At 50.3% G+C, this 23,895-nt stretch overlaps 1 protein-coding gene across 3 annotated transcripts in view; it reads right to left on the bottom strand.

The window, feature by feature from the left end:
• The window catches only part of ADCY3 (adenylate cyclase 3), an 82,465-nt gene that overhangs the window by 45,072 nt on the left and 13,498 nt on the right, over positions 1 to 23,895 (bottom strand). For all 3 annotated transcript variants that reach the window (XM_033425048.2, XM_049695690.1, XM_033425050.2), the window contains exon 3: positions 2,537 to 2,686. In XM_033425048.2, coding sequence (XP_033280939.1) covers positions 2,537 to 2,686 — 150 coding nt within the window. The remainder of the gene's footprint in view (positions 1 to 2,536; positions 2,687 to 23,895) is intronic.

The following is a 23,895-nucleotide window of genomic DNA, read 5'->3' as shown; positions in this document are numbered from 1 at the left end:
ATGAAACTAAAAATCAATAATAAAAAGATAACTTTTAAACATTCCCCAGATATTTGGAAATTAATGTACTCCTAAATAGCTCATGGATCAAAGGCATCTCAATGGATTTAGGAAATATAAATTTTAGAATTTAGAAAACGGAACTAAATGACAACAGGGATATGACATATCAAAACTTGCGGGATAAAGCCAAAGCACTGTAATGAGGAAAATCTATAGCACACGTACACGTTTTAGAAAAGAAATGCTGGAAATTAGCTATATCAGTTCCATTTCGAGAAGGGAAAAAAGAACACTAAATTAATCCCAAAGAAAGGAAATACAAAGTTAGAAACATAAATTAATGAATTATAGAAATGCAAAAAGAACCAAAAAGGTGTTTCACTGAAAAGGCTAAAACATTAATAAACCTTAGTAGGACAAATTAAGAAAACATTTAAAAACAGAAGGCACAAATTACCAATATCAGTAATGAAAAAAGGAACTCAAATCCCATACACAATGACATATAAAAAGAAAATATAATGAACATTATGTCAAAAATATGAAAACTTAGATGAAATGGACAAGTTCTTGAAAAAACAATAACTTTCCAAAACTCATGCAAAAAGAAATTGTAGAACGTTCTATCTTTAGATGAAACAACCTTCTCATAAAGAAAACTCCAGACCCAGTAAGGCTCCACTGGTGAATTCTTCTAAACATTAAAGGAATAACCTAAATCGTCCTTAAACTTTTCCAGGGATTAGAAAGAGGGAACATTTCTCCAATTAATAAGTCTGGCATAACCATGATACCCAAACCCGTCAAGGACATGGAAAAAAAGTTAAAATGGCAAGCAGCTCTCATGTCCACAGTCACAAAAGCACACAGGGGTGGTTCTCTCAGCCAGACCCCAGGCTCCCCGCACTGATCCTGCCCAAAGGGGCATCAGAAAGTGGGCCTTGTGGCCTCTGTACCTCAGCCTGACCATCACTGTTTCCAGCTTTACTGGTTACAAAGCACCTCTGTGTTTCCCATCTGACCCTCAGCAAGATGAGTATCAACATCTCTACTTTGGAGTATCAATACCCCCACTTCACAGATGAGGGAAGTGAGGCTCTATGGGGTGGATAACTTGTCTAAATCATCCACCCAGAGACTAACAGATTCAGGGTGAGACTCACCACACCAGGAGGTCCCCACCAAGCACTGCTGAACGTAATTGAAGATGTCCTGGATTATACATTACGAGACAGACAAGATGAACACAGATGGGTATGCTGAAAACTGCACAGACTATATAAAAAAGAACTCCCCAGTCTAGCTCAGTGGTGACACATGCATTTTTTTTTAATGTAGAGAACCCAGAGGGCTGCCTCCACATTACGAGAGATCAAATGCAAACAAGAACCAAGACAGTATAAAAAGCAGAAATTAAAGAATGCCTTTGAAGGAACTCAATAAAGCCAGTAAAGCTTTACTGAGGATTCTTTAAATACGTTCCAGCCGCAGCAGCTCCTCGGTAACCACAGGATACAGGGCCGAGGAGAAGGGGACGAATATGACGGGCCCTTTGTCACAACGGAGGTAGGAAGGTTCCCCTTCTAAAGCCCGTCTTCTGAAAGAGATGAGTCCGAGGCCCAGCTCAGGAGCTTCTAGATCTCATTGGTAAACAGAGAGAGAAAGAACCTCCCAGGACAGACAAAGCTAGGACACATCAGCTAAATGACTCAGTGTGTGCCTTCAAATAGCACTGTCTAGAGAACATGAGGCCCACCAGTGGGGCCCCCCGAAACTAAGGCCCCACCCACCTGGGTGGCAGGGTCTATGAAAACGGCAATTTCAGTGAACCCACTGAACCCAGAGCCAAGAGCACCACCTGAACACAAATGACATGGTTCCCAGAGCAGAGAAATCATATGTTTTCAACCTATTGAGTTTGTTTGTTCAGGGTAAGTCAACCTATGGATAACAGGAAACTGGTGGATGTAATTTCTGAAATCCTTCAAAAAGCATGTGAGATGAACCCAGACCAAAAACTATTTTAAAGACTGAGTCACACGAGAGCGGGGAGTCTCTGCAGTGGATCAGGCTGGAGTAAAGCCAGTAACAAAAGAGAGGGGACAGCAGGCAGGCAGTTCTCTTGATGGAAAAATGTAAACAGCGGGCTCCCCAGGGGCTGGGCTCAGTTTTAGGTCTTCACAAATGACTTAGCGGGAGAAGGCAGTGGGGAGATTTCCCTGAGCCTGTGGGAGGAGGGGTGAGGGGCTGATAGACTTCACACACAAGGGCCCCCGAGGCCAGGGGATGGGTCGCCCACCCCTACCCCACCGCAGGGAGAGGAGCCCTGAGAACAAAGTAGGTGAGCGATCTGCCCAGGGGGGTGTGGCAGAGGGAGCGGGGAGAGCAATAACACAGAGTGATGCCTCCAGAGAAAAAGAATTCACATGGAGCCCTGGGGTACCCACAGCAACTGGGTTCACGCCCTTCCGACAGGCCCCAAACCCAGGCTCCAGGCCGGCACTGCCCCAAGGCCACCCCCAAAGAGCCTCACCTGCTGCTGGCTCTGCTCCTCCAGGTTCATCTTCACCTCCAGCGACTGGCGGGCCTCCAGGAAGGCCTTGCGGTGCTTGCGGTCCGCCATGTAGTAGGACATGATGCCCACAACGATGGCGCACAGGTAGAGGAAGACATTGGCCAGAATCTGTATCCAGAGGAGGAAGAGAGGAAAGGACAATGGTCAAGGCATGTCTGCAGGAGAAGGACGGAGGAGGTGGGCAGGTGGTGACCAAAATCCAACTGCAAGTTGCCCACTGTCCAGGGAGGTCCCCAGCAAAGCTTCTGACCTCGAGGGGGTATTCAGATCCCTGAAGTAGACCCTGCCCCATCACCATGGATGAGTGAGGGGACTGCTGTTCTCCCTTCCACCTTTTCATGGTAGGGAAGCTGGCCAATCCTGCCCACCTGTACAGCCTGAGCAGTCCTTCTGCTACTCATCTATTCACTCACTCACTTGTTCAACCACCACTTACTGCACCCTTACTTCATAGGCGCATTTAGGTACTGTGCTGATTAGCTGGGGAGGAAAGTGAACCAAGCCCAGATCTACTGGCCAGGGGTGTAGAATCCTAACAGCTACAGATCATATGGAAGGTCACAGGAGACCAGAAGAGGTCCTGGGCTGATTTAGTTGTCACGATGCCACCTAACACGTGTGCCACAGGCTACAGGCTTCTGGGATTCACATGCATCCTCTGAGCCAATGCCACCTGCCAGCAGGTGAGAGGGTGGCCAGTACCAACATCCAGGTCTCATGAAGAACTGAAGCTCCAGGAAGGGGAAGAGGCAGGTGGGATCTGACGTCTGTCCGGTGAGCTCAGTGCATTGGCACCAAGGGCTTCTTTGGGCATCGAGAACCTGCTCCCCCACCCCTGGCACCCTGCGGGCTGGCCTAGGTGTCCTTGGTCCCCAGCCCGCTCCCACAGGCCGCCAGAGGTAACCTCGGCTATGGACCTGACATTCAAACCCCACCTGACTTCCTGGCGCTGTCTGCTGCCGGCTCCGATCCTTGACCTGACTGGGCCCCATCTGGGGCTGGACCAGGTTCTAATTCCTCCCACTTCTCCAAGACCACTGGCCATGAAGCTTCTCCAACAAGGCCCGTTTCCAGGTCTGGTGCCTCCCACTCCCCTGAGGCTGCCCCACGCTCCCTGCCTTGATTCCCTGAGGTCCTGCCAGAGGTGGACAGACCCCTCCTCCCAAGGGTGTGGTTTCCGGAGCAGAAGTTGGAAGTTGAGAGGCAGGAAGGGAGACAGAAGTTCTAGGGGAAGAAAAGATTGGCCCAGCGGAACATAATAAATTCTGGGGTAGGTGAAAAATGCAGGGAAGTCAATTTTAGATGTTGAAACAGGACAGTTTAATAGACAATAAGGCAAGTTAATTCTAACATTTATTTCCTGGGTACTCTTGGTTATGCTGTATCCCTCTGACTGTTTTTATCTTTCATTGTGGCTTTTGGTCGAAACTAACCAGGAGGACCTACCACCCCCCGCAGAAGCTTCCTGAAGAGTCTGTACTTGGGCACCAGTCTAAGCCCAGGGGGCACTCAACAAAGGCCCGCTGAGCAATGAATTGATTAGTAGGTGAGGTGTGTCTTGGTGCGGGTCATCAAATCACTGGGTGAAGATTTCACGAGCTTCTTAGATGGCTGGTTCTAGCCACTAACAACCAGCTGTGTTCTTGGGCCTGGGCAGCCTGATCGCCTACACCGCCTGCGGGGCAAGCAGGGCATTTCAAAGTCCTGTAGGACGGCTCCTGCACCTTCTTCTGGACTGTGACCACCCATTCCCGTCGGAGTGGTCAGTAATACTGAGTATGCTCTCAGGCCACTTCCTAAACATCTGATGATCGGAAAAGCTGTCAATTATCATTAACGTTCAGCGAGTCAAAGCAAATCACACAGATCGCTGGGTCTCAAAGCCAGTCTAGCCTGAGGTCTAGGAACCTCCACCTCCTGTGGGGTCCTTAGAAACCTGCGCAACTCCAAGTTCATGGTGCAGGAAGCTCGTCAAGGTCAGGCCGCACCCCGTGCGTCCTCACCAAGCAGTGGCACTCCACCGAAGCCTATGCGGGGTCCAGACACAGCAGCCACCGGGCCAAGGGTCTCCGGGCTGACGGGGCTTGGGGTCCTGGAGGGCGAGGGAGGAGCCACACGTCTGGACCCCACACCTGCCAGTGTCAGCAACTGAACCAGGGGCTCCAGACAAGGCAGGCTGACCTGGGGCCACAGGCCTGTCTCTGCCCTGGCCACAACCAGCCTGGGCTGTCACACGGCTGGGGACAGAGCTCCTCACTCAGGGGTCTTCCTGACCACCTCATGAGGATGCATGAGGCGGGCTCTGTAAAATGTACAGTGCTGAGCTGCTGTCGTTCCCCACAGGGCATCCACCTAAGAAAACCAAACCTGCAGACAGGCTGTCAGAGAGCAACTCTAGTGGAAAAGTTTCAAACCAAAGATTATAATACAAAAAATAAGAGGAGTCAGGGACTCCCCTGGTGGCACAGTGGTTAAGAATCCACCTGCCAATGCAGGGGACACGGGTTTGAGCCCTGGTCCGGGAAGATCCCACATGCCACGGAGCAAATAAGCCTGTGCGCCACAACTACTGAGCCTGGGCTCTAGAGCCCACAAGCCAAAACTACTGAAGCCCACGCACCTAGAGCCCGTGCTCCACAAGAGAAGCCACCGCAGTGAGAAGCCCGCGCACCGCAACCAAGAGTAGCCCCCGCTCACCGCAACTAGAGAAAGTCCCCGCGCAGCAACGAAGACCCAACGCAGCCAAAAATAATAAATAAAAATAAATTAATTAATTTAAAAACAAAAGGATTCAGGTTGGGTTCACGCCTGGGGAATGTCTAGGCAGGACAGCATTCCTTTCATTGAAGTGCACATTTAAAAATAAAATCTACTTTTGCACTCACTTGTAGGTACAGATGATCTAGAAAGTAAATTTAAGAGGAGCGCTGGACTCCGGTACTGCCCCTCGCTAGCCGGGTGGCTGCCAGGTCACATAACCGCCCTGAGCTCACTTCATCATCTATGAGCGAGGGAGGGACTGACTCATCTGGAAGACCCCTCGGTCCTGACACTGGTCCTCATCAGACCTCACTTCTGAGGGCAAAGGTTGGGATTGGAGATGAACCTGGTCCCGAGAGGCCAGGGGAAGGAGAGCAGGTCAGTTCCAAGTTGGCCAGAGCGCCACGCTGCCTCCCGGGCCCTGGGCATCCCCGGACCCAGAGGCCTCATCCCCTTCCTGACCTGCACTCTCGGCTGCAGGGATGTGGAGGGAAATGGCCACATCTGGACCATGCGCTGCAGAGTCAGGTGGGTCCTGCAGGTGCCATCCATGCCAGGGAACTCCCTCCTGCCTTCCAGTGAGCACAGCTGTTTCCAGACAATTCTCCCGACAGTCCCAGGCCTTGGGTCTCCTGGAGCTCCCCCAATTCTCTAAACTTGCCTCAGCTGAAGAAAGGGCCCTCAGGGCGCTGCTGCTCTGGTCCACCCGACCTGTCTCCAGGGCTACGAGGCCCAGAAGGAGTGCGGCAACCCCCCGGTGCCAGGCACGGTGGGGCGAGAGGCTCAGCCTCCAAGTCCAGGGCACAAATCCACTAAGGCAAGGAGACCTCCAGCCGAGGAAGCAGGGGTTCGCTCTGGGGAGGAGGGCTGGGGACGGAGCAGGAGCTGCACTGCAACATGGTCCCCTGGGGTGATGGGGGCCCAGAGGTGCACAGGTGACCGGCGGGGCGGGGGAGGGTGTGGACAGCAGTCCCCGCGTGCAGCCAGGGCCGGGAGCCCCTGATCCTGGCCTGTTTCCTCGCCCGTAACATCCTCTCACATCACAACCTTACGTTCTAGACACGGTCACACACTTCACCCACCTCATCTCGTTTATTAATCTTCACAAGGCAGGTGACATTATTCCAATTTTACAGGAGAAGGAATTGAGATTAAGCAAGGGCTCAAAACTAGAGGATAAGGTTTCTTCCTGCACTCATCTCATTATTCTCTGGTGCAAAACCCCACCCTACAAGCACCCCTCAGCTAACTTACATATTTATAACCCCACCTTTCCCCAGAAAGGCTATTAGATATTTTCTAAAACTAAAATTAAAATTTCCACCAAAATACCAGCCCTAAAGCACTTATTGTGAGCTGCTTGCATTTTTAATCTGAAACATCTACAGATTTCCACAACTTCCATACACATGGGTGGTCATTAGCTCTAGGCTCAGAAATCCCAAAATTATGCCTGTAAGTGTGTCTCACTTAGCAAAAGGGATGTGCTCTTCCTAACACGCTTGGAAAAAATGAGTTGTGCTCCTTCGGCAGTGAGCCCCGAACAGCGCCAGCGCTGAGGAATCGACGGTGACCAGGACGCCACCGCGGAGCCCGGGAGCCCAGCGCTGCCGGAACAGGTCCAGGTCAGGCCACGAGGATGGGTAAGCGGGGCAGCTGTCACCTCTCTAACACATCCGTTAGTACGGCCTCTCGCTACAGTTTAAGAGCTGCAGACCCAGGAAAACCTTCGGCCACCAGGAAAGGTTGAACCCTAGAGAGAATCTGAAATGTGTCTCTCACGTGACTATGACAAACGGGCTCCTCCCAGCTGAGCCTTGACCTCTGCAGGCCTGGGATGAATCTTCTGGTGCTCCCACCCCGGTGGGAGGGGCGAAGGGCTTCCTTGTCAGAGCTCGTCTCTTCTCCCTCCAGGACTGCCTTCCCAGCACCCACTGCTGCACGAATACCCTGCAACCCTCAACGCTCCAGCCACAGCCGACCCACCTGGCAGCCCCTCTTCCTGCTCAGCCTCCCATCTCCCTTCCCCACTTCTCCATCCTCCTCACACACGTCTGCCCCCTCTCTAACACCCGGGGCACCTGCTAAGGCAGGCCCTGCTGTCCTCCTCACCCCTGTGTCCCCAGAGCCCAGCCCAGGCCTCATCCAGCACCCGGTGCTCAGGAACCCAGAGCTGCTGGGCTGGACGGACCAGGTAACGGAACCACGTCAGACTCACCCCTCACCTGACCCCTTCAGCCTCTGGCCAGCAGACAAGAAGCCAGCATAAAGTCCACCTCTGGCCCCCACCACCTCCCCGGGACCCGCCTTCTAATTAATACCCCATCTGCTGCACCCTACCCTAAGAGCAGAGAGGAATGGGGCTCAGTCACTCCCCCAGGACGGAGCAGACCCCCAGGACAGCAGGTGGGGGACAGTCCAGGAGATATCCAGAATATAAGGCAGAGCATACAAAGCGGTGAGAGAAGGGTGGGGATGGGTGGCGGGGTCTCATTCATTCAGGAAGAGGTTAGATGGCTTCACACATGCGCCAGAGAGAGATGGGGTCTTGGAAACATGACGACGGGGCTCTGATACCACGGTCAGTGAACAAGCGTGGTCCGAAGGCTTCTGCCCTCTCTAGTCATCCAAACAACGTATTTGGAGAGTTTCAGCTCCACTTTCCAGTTCTGAAAGTGAGCAGGAGCCCCGATGCGCAGACCCTCACTCCTGGCTCTTCCCAGTGGTCCGGGGCCAGCGACGGCCGTCCACGCTAGACGGGCGATGCCCGCCACATCTCCAAGACTGAGAAGCCCTGCTCTGGGGTGCCGTCGAGGTTAGCTCTTCGCGTCCCAGTGGGCTCCTTTAGACTGGGCAGCAGTCTTATTTCAAACAAATTGTTCTTTTTTTCTTTTAAACACAAGGTTTCAAAAATAATGAATAAAATGAATGCTTCTCCCAAGTGGGTAAACATTCAGCTTCATCTAACCCATGGCAGCTGGATAATGTGTTTACAATACACCCCAGCTCAGAAATGCAACCATGAGAAAATTCCTTTACAAGATCCTTCCTCTTGGAATCTGATGAGTCACAATGTCCCACACAGTTTCTAACAGCCCACAGGGACAGGGACTGCTCTTAGTGGGGCTTTAAAATGGAAGTCAGCCCATCAGAGGCAGGCTGGTGGCTCAAATGCCTAGGCTGACGTCTCCCTATAAACTCATTCCGGCCTGCAGATTCCAGAACATTCCCAAACAGGGGAGAAGAGACCGAGGGAGAGACAGCAGCTCTGGGGTGTCAGTGTCCATGTCAGCTGCCCTCGGAGACCTTGTGATGCTCTGCTGCTGGGGGGAGGCCCCTGTTCATTATAGCTAACCTAGATGTTTTCAAAAAAAACTCTCCAAGGAGCTGCAGGGCAGGAAGGAGCGGGGAGAAGGCACCTCTGAAGGCAACTAGCCTCCCCAGCCTAAGGAAGACTGGCCAGAGCGTGCAGTGGCAGCCACACAGTGCCCGTGGGGTCCCCACCTGTGGAGCCATGCTCCCTGCATACACTTGGAAGGGCCCAGTAGTGGGTGAACACATGGCAAAGAGGTTGGGCCACGCCATCACAGAGACCTCCCACACCACCAGCAGGCTGTGTGACCTGGAGCAAGTCACTTAACCTCTCTGAGACTTGGCTTCCTCATCCTCACCGTAACCCTGACGGCTGTTCCACTAAGATTAAAAGAGATTCTAGGCAACACCACCTAACAGAGGGCTTGGCGTAAAATATGTTCTAAATGACTTTTTTTTTTTTACTTTTCTTCCAGAAAGGAGAAAGAAAATTGGGACCTAATAATAATACTTTAATGAAGTTTTACAAGAGACTTCACATTCATTATCTTATTTGTTTGTCACAACAGCAAAGTTTTCTTATTCTCATTTTGTAGAAGAGACTTGAAGCCCAGAGAAATTAGGTTATGAGCCCACAGTCTCCCAGCAATGCTGAAACCGGAACCCAGATCTCCTTCCTCTTTTCTTCCCCCTACAAACACAGAATTTAAATTTCAAGACATTAAAAAAGCTCTGTCCCAGCCCAGAGGACTGAATGTCAGAAGCCAGCCTGACCAGGCACGTGTGGCCTGGGGGCAGATCTGCCGCTGCTTTCTTGGCCAGCAAGCACACCACCCAAACACGAGTCCAGGGCCCCCTTCCCTATGTTACTGTCTCCTTAGCTGTGTTGTGATGAGGGTCGGCAGAGGCTGGGCGAAGTCCTAGGTGCTGGAGGTCTCCAGGGAGCACAGAACCCAGTGAAGACCTGGAGCATCTCTGTGGGTCGGGGGGGTCCGTAGACAGTGGGGTGACGCTCCCGTGCTGCCCCAGAGCAAGCTCCAGCATCTCTCTGTCAAGAGGCGACTGGGGTCTCCAGTAAATACAACCCTGCTTGACACAATGCAAGGTTCAAGCCTTGGGGCACTGTGACATGCCCTTCCAAGCCAGACATTTGTCAGGTTTCCACCACGTGCCTCAAAAGGACTTCCAGAAGCTTCCTACTTGTTTAATACCTGGGACATGCCTCTGCTAAGAGATATGCACCCTCTTCCAGAACAAAGATGACTTCCAGATAGGCATCCACCCAACTCGACATGTGACACAAGGTCCCTCATGACCTGCTGGGTGGCCAGAACAGCTTCCCAGGTTGTGTACTGCACACCCCTAGGGGCACCACTCCAGACTCAGACACGATGGCTCCCCCAGAGACGTGGAACAGGGAAGCCCTGACCATTGGGCCCCAGTGTCACTCTTATGTCTTATATCTGCCCACCAGGCTCCCTTCACTCCAGCCACACTGGGCACCTCTCCAATCCTCTAACAAGATGTGCTATTTCAGGGCTCTACAGCTCTAACCAGAACATCCTGCCCCTGCTGCCCACACACCCCCGCCCTGGCCAATGGAGGGCTACACATTGTAAGGATGCCTTGATTTAACCAGGTCAAGCACAAGCACACACCACACACCTGGCCCTTAGTCATCCCTCAGGAACTGTTAGTTGTTGTTACTATTTCAAGATTATCTCCAACACCCCTCCCTGATTCCCCAAACGGAACCATCCAACCAACCATCTGTCCATCCATCTATTCATTCACAGATTTCCTGAATGCCCACCCTGTGCCAGGTTGGTACTTGGTATTTAACAGTGAATGAGGCAGAAAAAGTCGCTGCTATCATGGAGCTGATGATCTGGTAACAACAGACAAATAAGAAATAAGTGATTCAACAATCAGAGTACCAAAATTCAGCAGACAATAAAAATGACAAAGTGACTGGGCGGCTGCTTCAGACGGAGTGAGGGAGACTGCTGGCCCCATTTCTTCACTCCCCTGTAAAGTACTGTTCAGCTTTGCCATAGCCTCAGGGAGAGCGATGTGTTCCTCCCTCCTGCTGACTCGGACTGTGTGATTGGCTTTGGCCAAATGGATGTCAGTGCGTATGACATAAGCAGATTTTTGAAATACACTTGCTTTCCCCTTTGTGCTTTTGCTGTCACCATGAGAACAACATGCACCAGAAGTTCAAAGGTCCAGCAGAATGAGAGGCTCATGGAGCAGAACTAAACTCAAGCTGCAGCTTGTAGCCAAACCCAGCTGAGCCCAGCCTAGATCAGCCACACCCCAGCCAACCCACACTCGTGTGAGCAAGAAATATGTGGTTGTGAGCCACTGAGCTCTGAGTTGTTTGTTACAAAGCATTAGGTGAAAACAGCTGACTATGGTTAGGTGGTTAGGACTGGTCTCCCTGAGGCAGTGTCACTTAAACTAGAATATGAATAACAAAAAAGTCCCAGTCACAGGAAAAATCAGGAGAAAGAGCCTTCTGGATGGAGAATATACCGGTGCAAAGGCCCTCTTTCCCATGAGACACTCACCCACCTCCTGATGCATCTGCATATATCGCCCCGACAAGGAGGCAAGGAGCACCTGAGGTCAGGGTGTGTCTTTTACATTTGCAGCCGCAGGGCCTGGCACAGCTACTGGCACAGAGCAAAAGTCAGCTGCACGAATGACTATAGTAGAAAGAAGCTGAAAGAACAGCCCATTCTCCACTGAGGTGTCCCCTTTAATGAGAGAGCTAAAATCCAGCTACAGAAAGGCTGAGCAGCAGTTCTTAACTGGGGTGGGGGGTGATCTGGGCCCCCTGAGGAACATTTGGCAGTGTGTCTGGGGACATTTTTTCCCCACAATGAGGAGCTGTCCGGCCCCAAATGTCAATAGATCTGAGGTCGAGAAACCCTGGCCCAGGCAATGCCTTCTTCCTTTTTGATTCCTGAGTCTTCACTTGAAACTTTCTCAAGCTTTTGGATTAAGGAACTCTGAGGACAAAGATAGCACAAGAAGATTTATTTTTATATCAATCACAGACCTCATGGGCTAAGAGGAAAACACTACTGATAGTTGTTGGACATAAGGACACAGTAGCTCGATAAATGCACCCATGATGGAAGGCAGGCCCAAATCACAGGGGTAGAGACGACTGAGACCAGAGAAGACCACCTGGTCTGTCTCCCTGGAGGGGCAGCTGCAGGAATGAACATCTCACAGTTGGCATTTGATACTGACCAAGGAATTATTCGCTTGAAGTCTGTGGACCAGGTTAGGGGGAGTCAGTGGACCCCTAAAATTAGGGGCAAAGCGTTTCACCCTTTTCTGGGGAGCAAAGTCCATTGCTTTCACCAGATTCTCCAAAAGGTCTGTTAGCCCAGATGATTAAGAACCACAAAACGAATCAAAAGCTCCCCATTTCCTCTTGTGGCTTCTTGGCAGAAACAGAAAACATCAGGTCACAGCCCTTTGTGTCTTTTCTTACACATGTGACCCTATTAGTCACCTCGGTCTTTTTCTGCAGGCCAAATAACTCCCCTTCTACTTAAAGGAATCTATTTTTAAAATGTTTAATCACATTTGGCTTCAGATTTTTTCTTTTTTTTAACTCCTGAGTTCTCGCTGAGTGGTGGACCCCATGTTGGGTCCTGGAAAGTAAAAAAGAACCTCAAGAGCTCAAATCTACTAGGGGTAAAGAAGCTACAGGAGGGACTTCCCTGGTGGTCCAGCGGTTACGCCTCCGTGCTCCCAATGCAGGGGGCCCAGGTTTGACCCCCTGGTCAGGGAACTAGATCCCACATGCTGCAACTAAGAACCCACACGCCACAACTAAAGATCCTGCACGCTGCAATGAAGATCCCACATGCGGCAGGCAGCTAAGACCCGGCCCGGCCAAATAATCAACCAACCAACCAGTATAAAAAAAAGAAGCTACAGGAAAGGGAGGAAGCATAGATTGATTCTGAGGTAGAGGAGGACAGGTCGGCAAAGGTGTTATTTTCTTCTGTACAGCAAAGTTATTCAGTTATACATATATACACTCTTTTTTACATTCTTTTCCATTATAGTTTATCATAGGATATTGAATATAGTTCCCTGTGCTATACAGTAGGCCCCACGAGGGAGTAAAACGGGCTGGACACACTCAATTGTGGGTTTTCACAAATATTGACAACACGGAGCTTTCACATACATATTAATATATGGATGCTGGATGGTAAAAGCAATTTAAACCAATTTCTCACTGAGGACCCCTGTTAAATAAAGGAAAGGTGAGCAGTAATAAACTATACGCTTATGCGAGTTACCAGAACAACGAAAGGGTTCCACACTGCCTGCTCTGGTCTTCTCACCTCTAAGTAATCCTACTTGCATTTAGTGCAGAGATCCTGACTTTCCGGAATTGTCTTTGAGTGAACTTGAGAACAAAGGTACCAGCCCAGAGGAACATGTAATCTGGAGACAGAAGAAGAGTTCTAGAATCCCAGCAGTATGATCATCACACAAACTTAGCAAAATGAGAAAGGGATCCCCAATTTCACAAGCACACTGAAGCCCCTGCAAATAGGGAACAGAGCAAACTCGGGATTCCGAGGACTTCGTACCTCTCAATTCAAGATGACTCATATCTTGAGAGTAAAACTTTTTGCAGACTCTCAGCTGCAGAAACCAGCGTCACAGCTTTCTCCTTGGGGATTCAACTGCCTCTCTTCTCTCCCTGAGTGCTTCTGAGGGATTACTCAGCATCCCTCATCCCTGTAGCCTCTCAGAGCCGGCCTGGAGACATCTGGGATGTGGTTTCTTAGTCACTGGTTCTGACTTGACCCTTCAGTGCTTATTCCTTAGTTGCTATTTCTCTAGTTTCTGATCCAGGTGTGTTGGCATCCCAAGGAAAAATGATTAAGACTCAGGAATCTAAATGTCACACTCCCCCAGGTGATTCTCTTTTATTCACTGTTCTAGGTGGTGTAGTAAACAGCAAAACAAAGCCAAGATCCTCCAACCTTCCTGGTTCTTTAAACCAAACTATAAACATATGCGATCACTTTACGTTATCTCCCTATGCCTATTGCCTCTTTTTCTTCCATCCGTTTTTTCTCTTTCCTTTTCTAACAATCTTCTGATCTTGGTGCACCCTCACCCAGAGTTACTGCACTTCCTTACCGTCTTTCCCTATCTGACCAGCATCTCTTCCATACGTTCAAAGCCACATCCACTGAGATGTTTTCCATCTGTTCACCCTGTTTCATGTGTCCTACATTTAATTCAGTTCCCTGGTTTTCAATTCAGATCTTAAGTCATTTTCCAAGTTTCCTTCTGACTGTCCCAACCCTGTCTCCCACTGCCCCCCATCTCCCTGCTCTTGGTAGAGCTAGTACACACTCGCATCAGACACTCCACAGCCCGGGCCTCTCCATGCACTGTCTTGGTCACATGACAAACAAAAACTTTCAAATTCCACAATCCGAGCCTCAAGCCCTGGCAAACTATCACCACTCCTAAATCTCTTCAGCCTCAAGTGTCTTGAATTAGCTCCACCTGAGTGGGCTCCCCTCCCCCTCCCTCAGGGGCTCCCAGCCCTGCACCACCTGAGAATCACCTGGGGGCCATGCCCGGGCAGCATCCCAAAACAGTGAAACCTGAGGCCCAGACATGGCACCGTTAAAAACCTCCCAGGTGATTATATATGTGTAGCCCATGGTCAGTGGGAACACCCAAGTCTGTCACAGTCTCCCCAACCATCCCTGAGCTGAAGGTCCCATTTCTGCCCGCCAAGGGTTGGGACCAGAGCTCACCCGACTGTGCACCTCAGATAATTAGCACCCAGGCTTGCGTATGTCTGAAGTAACCCTTTGTTGACTGACTGTTCTCCCTGTCGCTGGTGCTCCTTTCTGCACCTCCAGTGGGTCATTCATTCCATCTGGTCTTTCTGGGTCTTCCTCATCGACCTCCTCTTGCCATCACCTGGCCCAAACCCTCACCTCCCACAAGCCTGGGCACAGACTCATTTCCCTGGCCCCTCTCTGGTCCTGTTAACCCACCCCCTGGTATCAGGTTAATCTTCCAAACTTAGCTTTTTGCAAGTTCCACCACCTGCTCAAAACACCTCAAGAGCTGACAATTTTCCGAAAAGTAAAGTTCAAAATCCTCATTCTGGCATTTGAGGTCCTACGTACTCTGGCCCCTGTGACCTTTTCTAAATATCGCCCACAGTCCCCTGATGTAAACCATCTGCTTTAGCCAAGGTGATGTCCCCAGCGTTGTCACCCAGCAGGCACTCCTGACCTCAGCATATGTTGCAGCCCACACTCCGAGGGCCCTCAAACTTTTCCACTGAAGCACGTGGAGAGGAAGCTTCACCTCTTCCCTTGCTGGGGCACGTGGCTTTTGCATTCTATTCCATAAAAATCCATGCTTGTAATTACTATTTTTTTTTTTTTTTTTTTTGGTCACGCCGTGTGGCATGTGGGATCTCAGTTCCCCGACCAGGGATCAAACCCGCACACCCGTCAGTGGAAGCTCGGAGTCCTAACCACTGGACTGCCAAGGAAGTCCCTGTATTACTATTTTTAAACGTCTTAAAATGTTTGCCTTTGAGTAAAACACATGTGTCTGTCTGTTATATTACACGCTCTGCTAGGGTGGGGACAAGATCTGTTCCAATCACCACTGTGTAGCCAGCACTGGATAAACACCTGGCACATAGGAGGTGCCCAGTGACTACTGGGTGAAGGAATGAATAGTGGGGGAAGGAGGGAGAGGATAAAGGAAGAGAGGGAGAAAAGGAAAAAGGTGAGGAGAGAAGGGCAGAGGGAGGGCAGATGTTAACACCGATGCCATAGTTATCCTGAGGCCTCAAGGACACCATAGTCGTAGACAAGCACACCCCTGCATCCTCCAACGTGAGAAGCACCCCACCTGAACTGGCCCCCGACTGTATCCCCCATCACCTTCAGCCCTTCCCTCAAGATCTAGCTAAACCCTGCCTGCTCCGCAAAGCCTTCCCGGATGGCCCCGCCCCTGAGCTATCACACTCTCCTCGTGTTTCTCCTCTAGTTTCTTAACGAGGAAATAAGTGCAAGGTAAGTCATTAAGAGAAAAAAAAAAAAGTTTAAATACACAGCCACACTCTGCTCTCATTTTCAGAGTAGAAATGAAACAGGGCAGGAGCAGAAACAACAAAACATCAACAGTGGTTACTGTGTAAGGGAGGGAGATTTAGGACGATTTCTCTTTTCTTCTTTTTGCCTCATCTTTCTGCAGCTAATCTCTCTGTAGAGGCAAGAAAGACAAGGGGCACCATCTGAAGTTTCTACTGTTCCATCCACTCGCTTGGAACACCCTGACTGTCAGCAGACCTGGGGACCCTTAACATCTTTTTTTTTTTTTTTAAATTTATTTATTTTGGCTGCGTTGGGTCTTCATTGCTGTGCACAGGCTTTTTCTAGTTGCGGCGAGCGGGGGCTACTCTTTGTTGTGGTGCGCGGGCTTCTCACTGCGGTGGCTTCTCTTTTTGCGGATCACGGGCTCTAGGCGGGCGGGCTTCAGTAGCTGTGGCTCGCGGGCTCTAGAGCGCAGGCTCAGTAGTTGTGGCGCACGGGCTTAGTTGCTCCGCGGCATGTGGGATCTTCCCGGACCAGGGCTCGAACCCGTGTCCCCTGCGTTGGCAGGCGGATTCTTAACCACTGCGCCACCAGGGAAGCACCCGGGGACCCTTAGAAATAGAGACTCCTCTTCACGGAAACTCCCTCCTTGCACTCAGAGGCCCTCAGTAAACACCCCGTGGTGGGGAGCCCCACCCCAGAGCCGCTGAGAACCTCCCCTGGGCACCTGTTTCTACGGGACACACCTCGCCTCCTGCCAGACTTCTCAAAGGGCCAGCTGCGAAGATAAACCTTCCGACAGCCTTCAAACAAGATCCGGGCGCAGCACCCCGAGGGCCTCGCCCCCCGCCCTCCCGCTCTGCTAGGCGAAGGGCGGGGATTTGGAACCACCAGGAGTGAAGGGAGACGCCCCCGCCCAGAGCTGCCCAGCCAACCGCCTGTCACTCATCGTTCAGTGCCAACACGTGCAAAGGAGGCCCCCTCTCGTAAACTGGAGCTGGTTCGGGTTATCCCCACAGAATCACCATCTCCTCTCACTAATGAGCCTTCCCTGGGGAAAGGCAGGGGCAAGGTGGCTGCAGTCAGTCGCGATGGTTCCACACAGAGTAATCGCTGCTGGCATAGAGGGCCTCTCGCCATCGCCCTCGAGGTCCCTTACAAACAATGCACACAGCTCACTTGGTCTAAGTTCTTTGGACCTGGTTTTCTTCCTCTTCCCTCAAATGCTTTGTCCACCCGTGAGTGCTACCCCCGTCCTTTCCCTCAGAGACCGGCCACCCAGCTGGCAGGGATTTTCTCACCCTGGGAACACACATAACCCAGGTTTCCAAAAGAGCTCTAAAACCATCCCCTGGCTTCCGGAGAAGTTCCCGACTTTAAAAATATTTCCCTTTGGTTTTTGCCTAATTTCCCCACTAATCGGCCTTACACTTTTTTTTTTTTTTTTTTTGCGTTGCATGGGCCTCTCACTGTTGTGGCCTCTCCCGTTGTGGAGCACAGGCTCCGGACGCGCAGGCTCAGCGGCCATGGCTCACGGGCCCAGCCACCCCATGCCATGTGGGATCTTCCCGGACCTGGGCACGAACCCGTGTCCCCTGCATCGGCAGGCGGACTCTCAACCACTGCGCCACCAGGGAAGCCCGGCCTTACACTTTTGACACATAAGAGACCAGATCTTCTCCCCACCTGAGTGGAGGACTGAGGCCCATATCAGCATCACCAGTGGTCTGCCCACAAGGGCATCCGAGTCTCTCCCAGCTCACGGCCAGCACCACACTTCCTGTGGCATCCTTCCTCTATGGGCCTCCGAGAACCATCTGTCCCTACCCTTCCCAATTAACACACACACACACACACACACACGCCATCTCTCAGTAAGGTAAACACTCAGGGACAGTAAAACACAGCAGTTAGAAACTGGGCTTGAATTCCAACTCTACCACCACTGGCTGTGGCCTTGGGAGATGTAACCACTGCTCTAAGCTTGCTCCCTCCTCTATGAAATGAGAATAACATGATTCCCACCTCAGGGTGGGTTTGAGAATTTGTGAAGACGATGATGTAACGCACCTGGCACAGTACTGTGCTGGGCACACAGCAAGTCTTAATAAGTGTTGGCTATTATGATTAGGTGTATTATAAATTCCCAGAATCACCACAAAACTTTGTTCCCAATTCTCCAGCTCTCTTCATCTCCTTTAATACGTCTTCTCAACACCTGGGAAGGCGGTAAGTACCAACGGCTCCCAAACCTGTTCTAAGGTTCTACCCTCAGACATTCTGCTTTAGTATATTTGGTGGAGGGCCAGGAATCTGCCTTCTGAAAAGCGCTCCTCCCCCACCCAGGAGATTCCAACGCCACCAGTCCTGTAACCTGATTGCTGCATTTTACTATTTAAATACGAGTCTGTGTCCCTTGGCGCTGTCCTGTAAAGTTCATCCTGATAGGAACTCACATTGTCCCTCCCTATGGCTCTCAACTGTTTTCCTGCTGCCACGGCCCTCCCCCATTGCCCGTCAGCTCTCCCCGAGTCCACTGCGTGCCGGCTGGGCTGCAAGGCTGCTGACGCAGCTCCATCCCAGGACCCTGCTCCCAGCTGAAGGGCTCAGTCCCTCTCCTGTCCCTCTGCCCAATCCCTATTGGGAAGCCCCTTGGGGCAATGCCAGCAGCTGCGAGAGCCAACTGCCCAGACCATACTTATCAAGTACTTTCCTAGCCCACAGTGCTCTGCCTGCTGTGTGGGGACACCAGTAAACCTTGAGCCATTCGTCAACAAGTCCTCCTCCAGCCCCTACCCGGGAGGCAGAGTGACACCATGCAATGAATAACAGCTCTGGAGCCAGACAAGTTCCTAATTATCATTCCTTAGCAAGTCCCCTAAATCAGGGGCCCTGGTATATTGCAAAAGTTACCAAAATGGGACACAGAGACATAAAGTGAGCAAATGCTGCCAGGAAAATGGTGCCAATAGACTTGCTTAACGTAGAGTTGCCACAAACCTTCAGTCTGTAAAACACACAATGTCTGAGAACTGCAATAAAGCAAAGTACAATAAAGTGAGGTATGCCTATATGCATCTTCAACTTAATATAGTCTACTTCAAATATTATTACTTTACATATAGTATAACAGTATATTTTCATTTCTTGTCTGTCTTTTGTTCTATTGTTGTCATACATTATTCTTCTATGTTATAAACTCCACAGTACATCATTTATATTTTTGCTTTAGATAGTCTTTTAAAAAGAGATTAAAAATGAGAAAAAATAACTTTCATTTTCCCACAGATTTACTATATAGAGGCCTCTTCATTCTTCTGTGCAGTCCACATTTCTATTTAGTATCATCTTTCTTCTGCTTGAAAAATTTTCATTAATACTTTTTGTGGTGCAGGTCAGCTGGTGATGAATTCTCTCCACTTTAATTTGTCTACAAAAAAAGGCTTCACTTCACTTTCATTTTTTGAAGGACATTGGGTATAGAATTATAGATTGATCTATTTTTCAGTTCTATTGTCTTCTGCCCTGAATAATTTCTGGCTAGACATCTACAATCATTCTTATCTCTGTTCCTCTATGTAATGTGTCTTTTTTTTCTTTCTTTCTGGTTGTTTTTATGAGTTTCTCCTTTACTAGTATTAAGCAACTTGATTATGACGTGCCTTGGTAGGATTCTCTTTATTTTTACTCTTTATATTTATTTGAGTTATTTTGAGCTTCTTGAACTGTGGGTTTATAGTTTTCATCAAATTTGGAAATTTTTTCACTATTAGAAAAATGCTGTTTCTGTCTTCTCTCTGTTCTTCTTCTGGGACTCTGCTGCTCGCACTGCCTACAGAATGCAGTCAAAGCAATCTCAAATAGCTTTCTAGGTCATCCATTTGCGATCCCAAACTGCCTTCCAGCCTTCTCTTTTACTATCTCATACACCCAATTCTGCAGTCAAAAGTTCTGTGTGTGTGTGTGTGTGTGTGTGTGTGTGTGTGTGTGTATGTGTGTGTGTGTGTGTATGTGTGTGTGTGTATATGCATCCTCACACCACTGCCCACCAGCAACTGTCTCTGCCCCTTACCAATCCAGGGCTCAAAATCTAATTTCCCCTTCATGGCACACCTCAGTACTGCCTCCTCCGTGAGAACGTTCCCAAGCAAGACAGAATGATGCCTTTTCTCTGTACTCTCACAGGTCTTGTCTGTCACAGTGGCTCCTTGAGAGCTTGCGGACATCCTGTCAAGTGATTTTGGGATGAGTCCCACCCTCAGACCGAAAAGAAAGCAAGCTATTGGACCCTGTGATGGGAGTAAGAGCGATGCTATGTCAAAATGCGCCTATGCGAGACTTTGCTGAGGAAGAAGTTGAGCACACAGTATTTTAGGAAGGAGTGAGTCAGGCAGCATCTCTCCTTTTTCCAAAGGGAAAAATGAGACACACAGCAGATTAAGTCAATTATACTGAGCCAGAGGAAATATCCTCCAAGGATCTTCACTCTCAGACCAGTCTCTCAACGTAGCTCTCAAGAGTTGGGAAAAAAACATTCCAGCTTCCGACGTCCTTCTTATAAAACCAGGGGGGCAGGAGTAGGCAATCATGTTCCAGGAAGCTACTCAGCTCTTGGATCCAGGTCTCTGGGGAGAGAACCCTGGCCTGGTAAGGTGTGGGAGGCCCCAAGAAAGCAAACAGAATCCCCAAAATTAGAAGAACAAAAGCAAAATGGACCACGCAACCAAGAGCAGCTCACCAGCAGAAGACATGAAGCCTGAGGCCATCCCAGTTTTACACTGGAAAGTCTTTCAATGGCCCAGAACGCCACACCATCCCTTCAAACACACCCACACCAGGTGACCTGCGCTCCTTCCATCTCCACCTCTCATTCTCCCCACACAACCACATGCTCAACAGCCTCCTACCTGAACAACTTCCTCCTACCACCCCAATGGCCCCTCACTCACTCCTTTCACTCCATTACCCCAATGTCACCTGCCTGCAATGCCCACCTACCCCTCCCAGCCACCCGCCTTGGACGCTCCCGTCTCCACATAAGTTCCCGAAGCAGAGCCACTCTGGCTACTTAGGAACAGACTCTCCATCTCCTGCCTGCTTCCTGCTCCTGTCACAGGGTCCCTGCCCCAGCGCACAGTGGGGCACAGTGGAGCACAGAGTGCCCTCTTTGAGGGGTCAGAAGAGTACTGGCCTAGGGGCCAGGAGACCAAGGCTACAGACAGAGGCACTGAGACTGTCTGTGGGGCCTCAGGCAAGTCACTTCCCCTCTGGGCCTCAGCATCCCCTCTGGAAACGCTCAGTAATATCTCCGAGGCCACCCCTCCTGGCATAAGCAGTATGGGCAGCAGGGGCAGAAAGCAGCAGGAACGAGATCCTCTTAGGTGCAAACCCCAAGCCCTCCAGATCTGTAAATACCACTCAAGCACAATGCAGTTTGGCACCTCCCAACAGGGATACAGTCTGGGGTTTTACACAGTGACAGATAAGCATATCATCATAGTAACACCTGCATCTGAATGGGGCTCTGTGGTTTACAAAGCGCTTCCACTCATCCTCTCATTACAACCTTGGCCACAACCCTGGAGGAGCGAGCGCGTATCACCAGCACGGCAAGATCATGAAGTGAGCACTAGTCTAGGAGCTTTATTAGCTCGTTGAGAGATTTAGTAACGAAGGCCCAGAGAGGACTAAGCAAGGTGACCAAGATCTCAGAGCTGGAAGAGGCAGATCCAGCCGCTGGAGCCCAGCACCCGGCCTGGCGGCTGGCTCGTGCTCACGGGGCTCCCACCCCCTATTCTCCTCACTTACCGAGGAGGAAACCAAGCTCAGCAACATCAAATGGTTTTCCTGAGACCTGCGCCCACAGGGGCAGAGTTTGAGCTCCACTCCTGTTCACTGAAGAGTTGGTGATAAAACAGGCAAAGTCACAAACACAAAGGATGTCAGCACTCGGTGGGTACGTGGATACGACGACGCTTCCTCTCAGCTAGAGGAGCGGCTGCAGGTGCACGCGAGGGGCCACCAGAGTGGACCCCATGTGGGGGCCCCTGGCTGAAGGAGGGAAGGGCTTCAGTTCATGGGGACACGTCACCACCTCGAGGGGGACACCAGCTACCGGAGAGGAATGTGTGGACGTTAGCGCTGACAGGTTTGCTTCGCTGATCTGCCGAAACTTACATACACAACCTCTCAATCCTAAATGTACACATATCACATAACAATGCAAATTCACAGAATGCTCTCCGGAAGTATACCCACCACACACTTGGCAACGGCTGCCTAGGGTGGGGGGGGCGGCAGAGGAAAGGGGGGCTTCTACTTTTATGCTTCGTACTTCTACCTCGGTTGGATTATTTCTTACAATAAGCACAACACATGATATAGAAGAAAAATCAATTGTCACATCTATTGATCTGTAAAAAGGGACCCAATGTTAACGGTAGGTATCCTTGAAAGATAATATAATGGGTAATATTTTCCCGTACTACTTAGTATTTCCCAGGCTTTCCACAGTGAGCACATCTATTACTTTTATATTAAATAGAACCAAATGAAATGAAATTGCCATTGTTTGCACGTTGAAAGTGGTTGGATATTGGCCATTTCATGCGATTCAGCTTACTAAAAATTCATGCATCAACATTCAACAACTATTTATGGAGGGACTGCTCTGCGCCAGGTCCATATCAAGACGATTCTTTTTTTATTTTTTTTTTAAAGAAAGTAAATTTTTTAAAGAAAGTAAATAAACTTCCCTAGTGGCATAGTAATTAAGAATCCGCCTTCAAAAAAAAAAAAAAGAATCATCCTGCCAATGCAAGGGACACGGGTTCGAGCCCTGGTCCAGGAAGATCCCACATGCCGCGGAGCAAATAAGCCCGTGCACTGCAACTACTGAGCCTGCGTTCTAGAGCCAGCAAGCCACAACTACTGAGCCTGCATGCCACAACTACAGAAGCCCACGCACCTAGAGCCCGTGTTCCGCAACAAGAGAAGCCACCACAATGAGAAGCCTGTGCACTGCAACAAAGAGTAGCCCCGGCTCACCGCAACTAGAGAAAGCCCGTGCGCAGCAGCGAAGACCCAATGCAGCCAAAAATAAATATTTATTTTTTTAAAAAATGTAAATAAACCAAGCTGGGCCTCCCTTGTAGGCAGGACCCGAGGTTACTGTCTCTGTATCCCCAGGAACTTGTGTAAACATGTGTCCAGACCATACGTGTTTGGCTGAGTGAAAAGATAAATTTGTAGACAGAAGGACAATAGATGTCCATCAACAGGCACACGCATGCAATTATACATCCTAAGTAATCAACAACAAACACAGTGTCCCTGTAGGAAAAGAAGAGGGCAGACAAAGAAGAGGACGGGTCAGATTCTGGGTAACCTGATAGTCGTGCTGATCTTTATTGCTCTGGCAGGGCGACAGGAACAGAGAAGCAGTGGGAAAGGGAGAGGTATAGGGGGCGTGCAGGCTGCAGAGGGACACGGCCGTGGTCAGAGGGCAGCCCAGGGAGGCAAACATACCTCCAGCCCCGAGCAGCAGTTCCAGTGGAACGGTCCCTGGGAACAAACAGTTCCTCAGCCGCCCCAATCCCTTAAACAGCACACCCTGCCAGGCCGGGAACATTCCGTCAGTCTCTGGAGAGCTGTCCTGCCATCTAAGCAGCAGTGGGCTCCTCTATATTAACTTCAATTTTCACGTGGACTATAATTCTTTTATTAAGACCTGATGCCTAAATTTTCCAGGAGTGGAGACCACCCTCCCCACCAAACCTCAAATTACAGCTGTAGAATTTTACCTCTAGCATTTGTGTCCTGCGACAAGGCAAGATGGGCAGGGTTCTTAGAGCAGGCAGGGGGAAATGCGTGTAAAACGGAAGAAGGTGGACTTCCCTGGTGGCGCAGTGGTTGAGAGTCTGCCTGCCGATGCAGTGGACGCGGGTTCGTGCCCCAGTCCGGGAGGATTCCACATGCCACAGAGCGGCTGGGCCCGTGAGCCAAGGCCGCTGAGCCTGCACGTCCGGAGCCTGTGCTCCGCAACGGGAGAGGCCACAGCAGTGAGAGGTCCGCGTACCGCAAAAAAAAAAAAAAGGGGGAAAAGGCACCCCAAGC

This window comes from Orcinus orca, chromosome 13, assembly GCF_937001465.1.
Source record: "Orcinus orca chromosome 13, mOrcOrc1.1, whole genome shotgun sequence".
Lineage (NCBI taxonomy): Eukaryota > Metazoa > Chordata > Mammalia > Artiodactyla > Delphinidae > Orcinus > Orcinus orca.
This window is presented reverse-complemented; position numbering and strand designations above follow the sequence as displayed.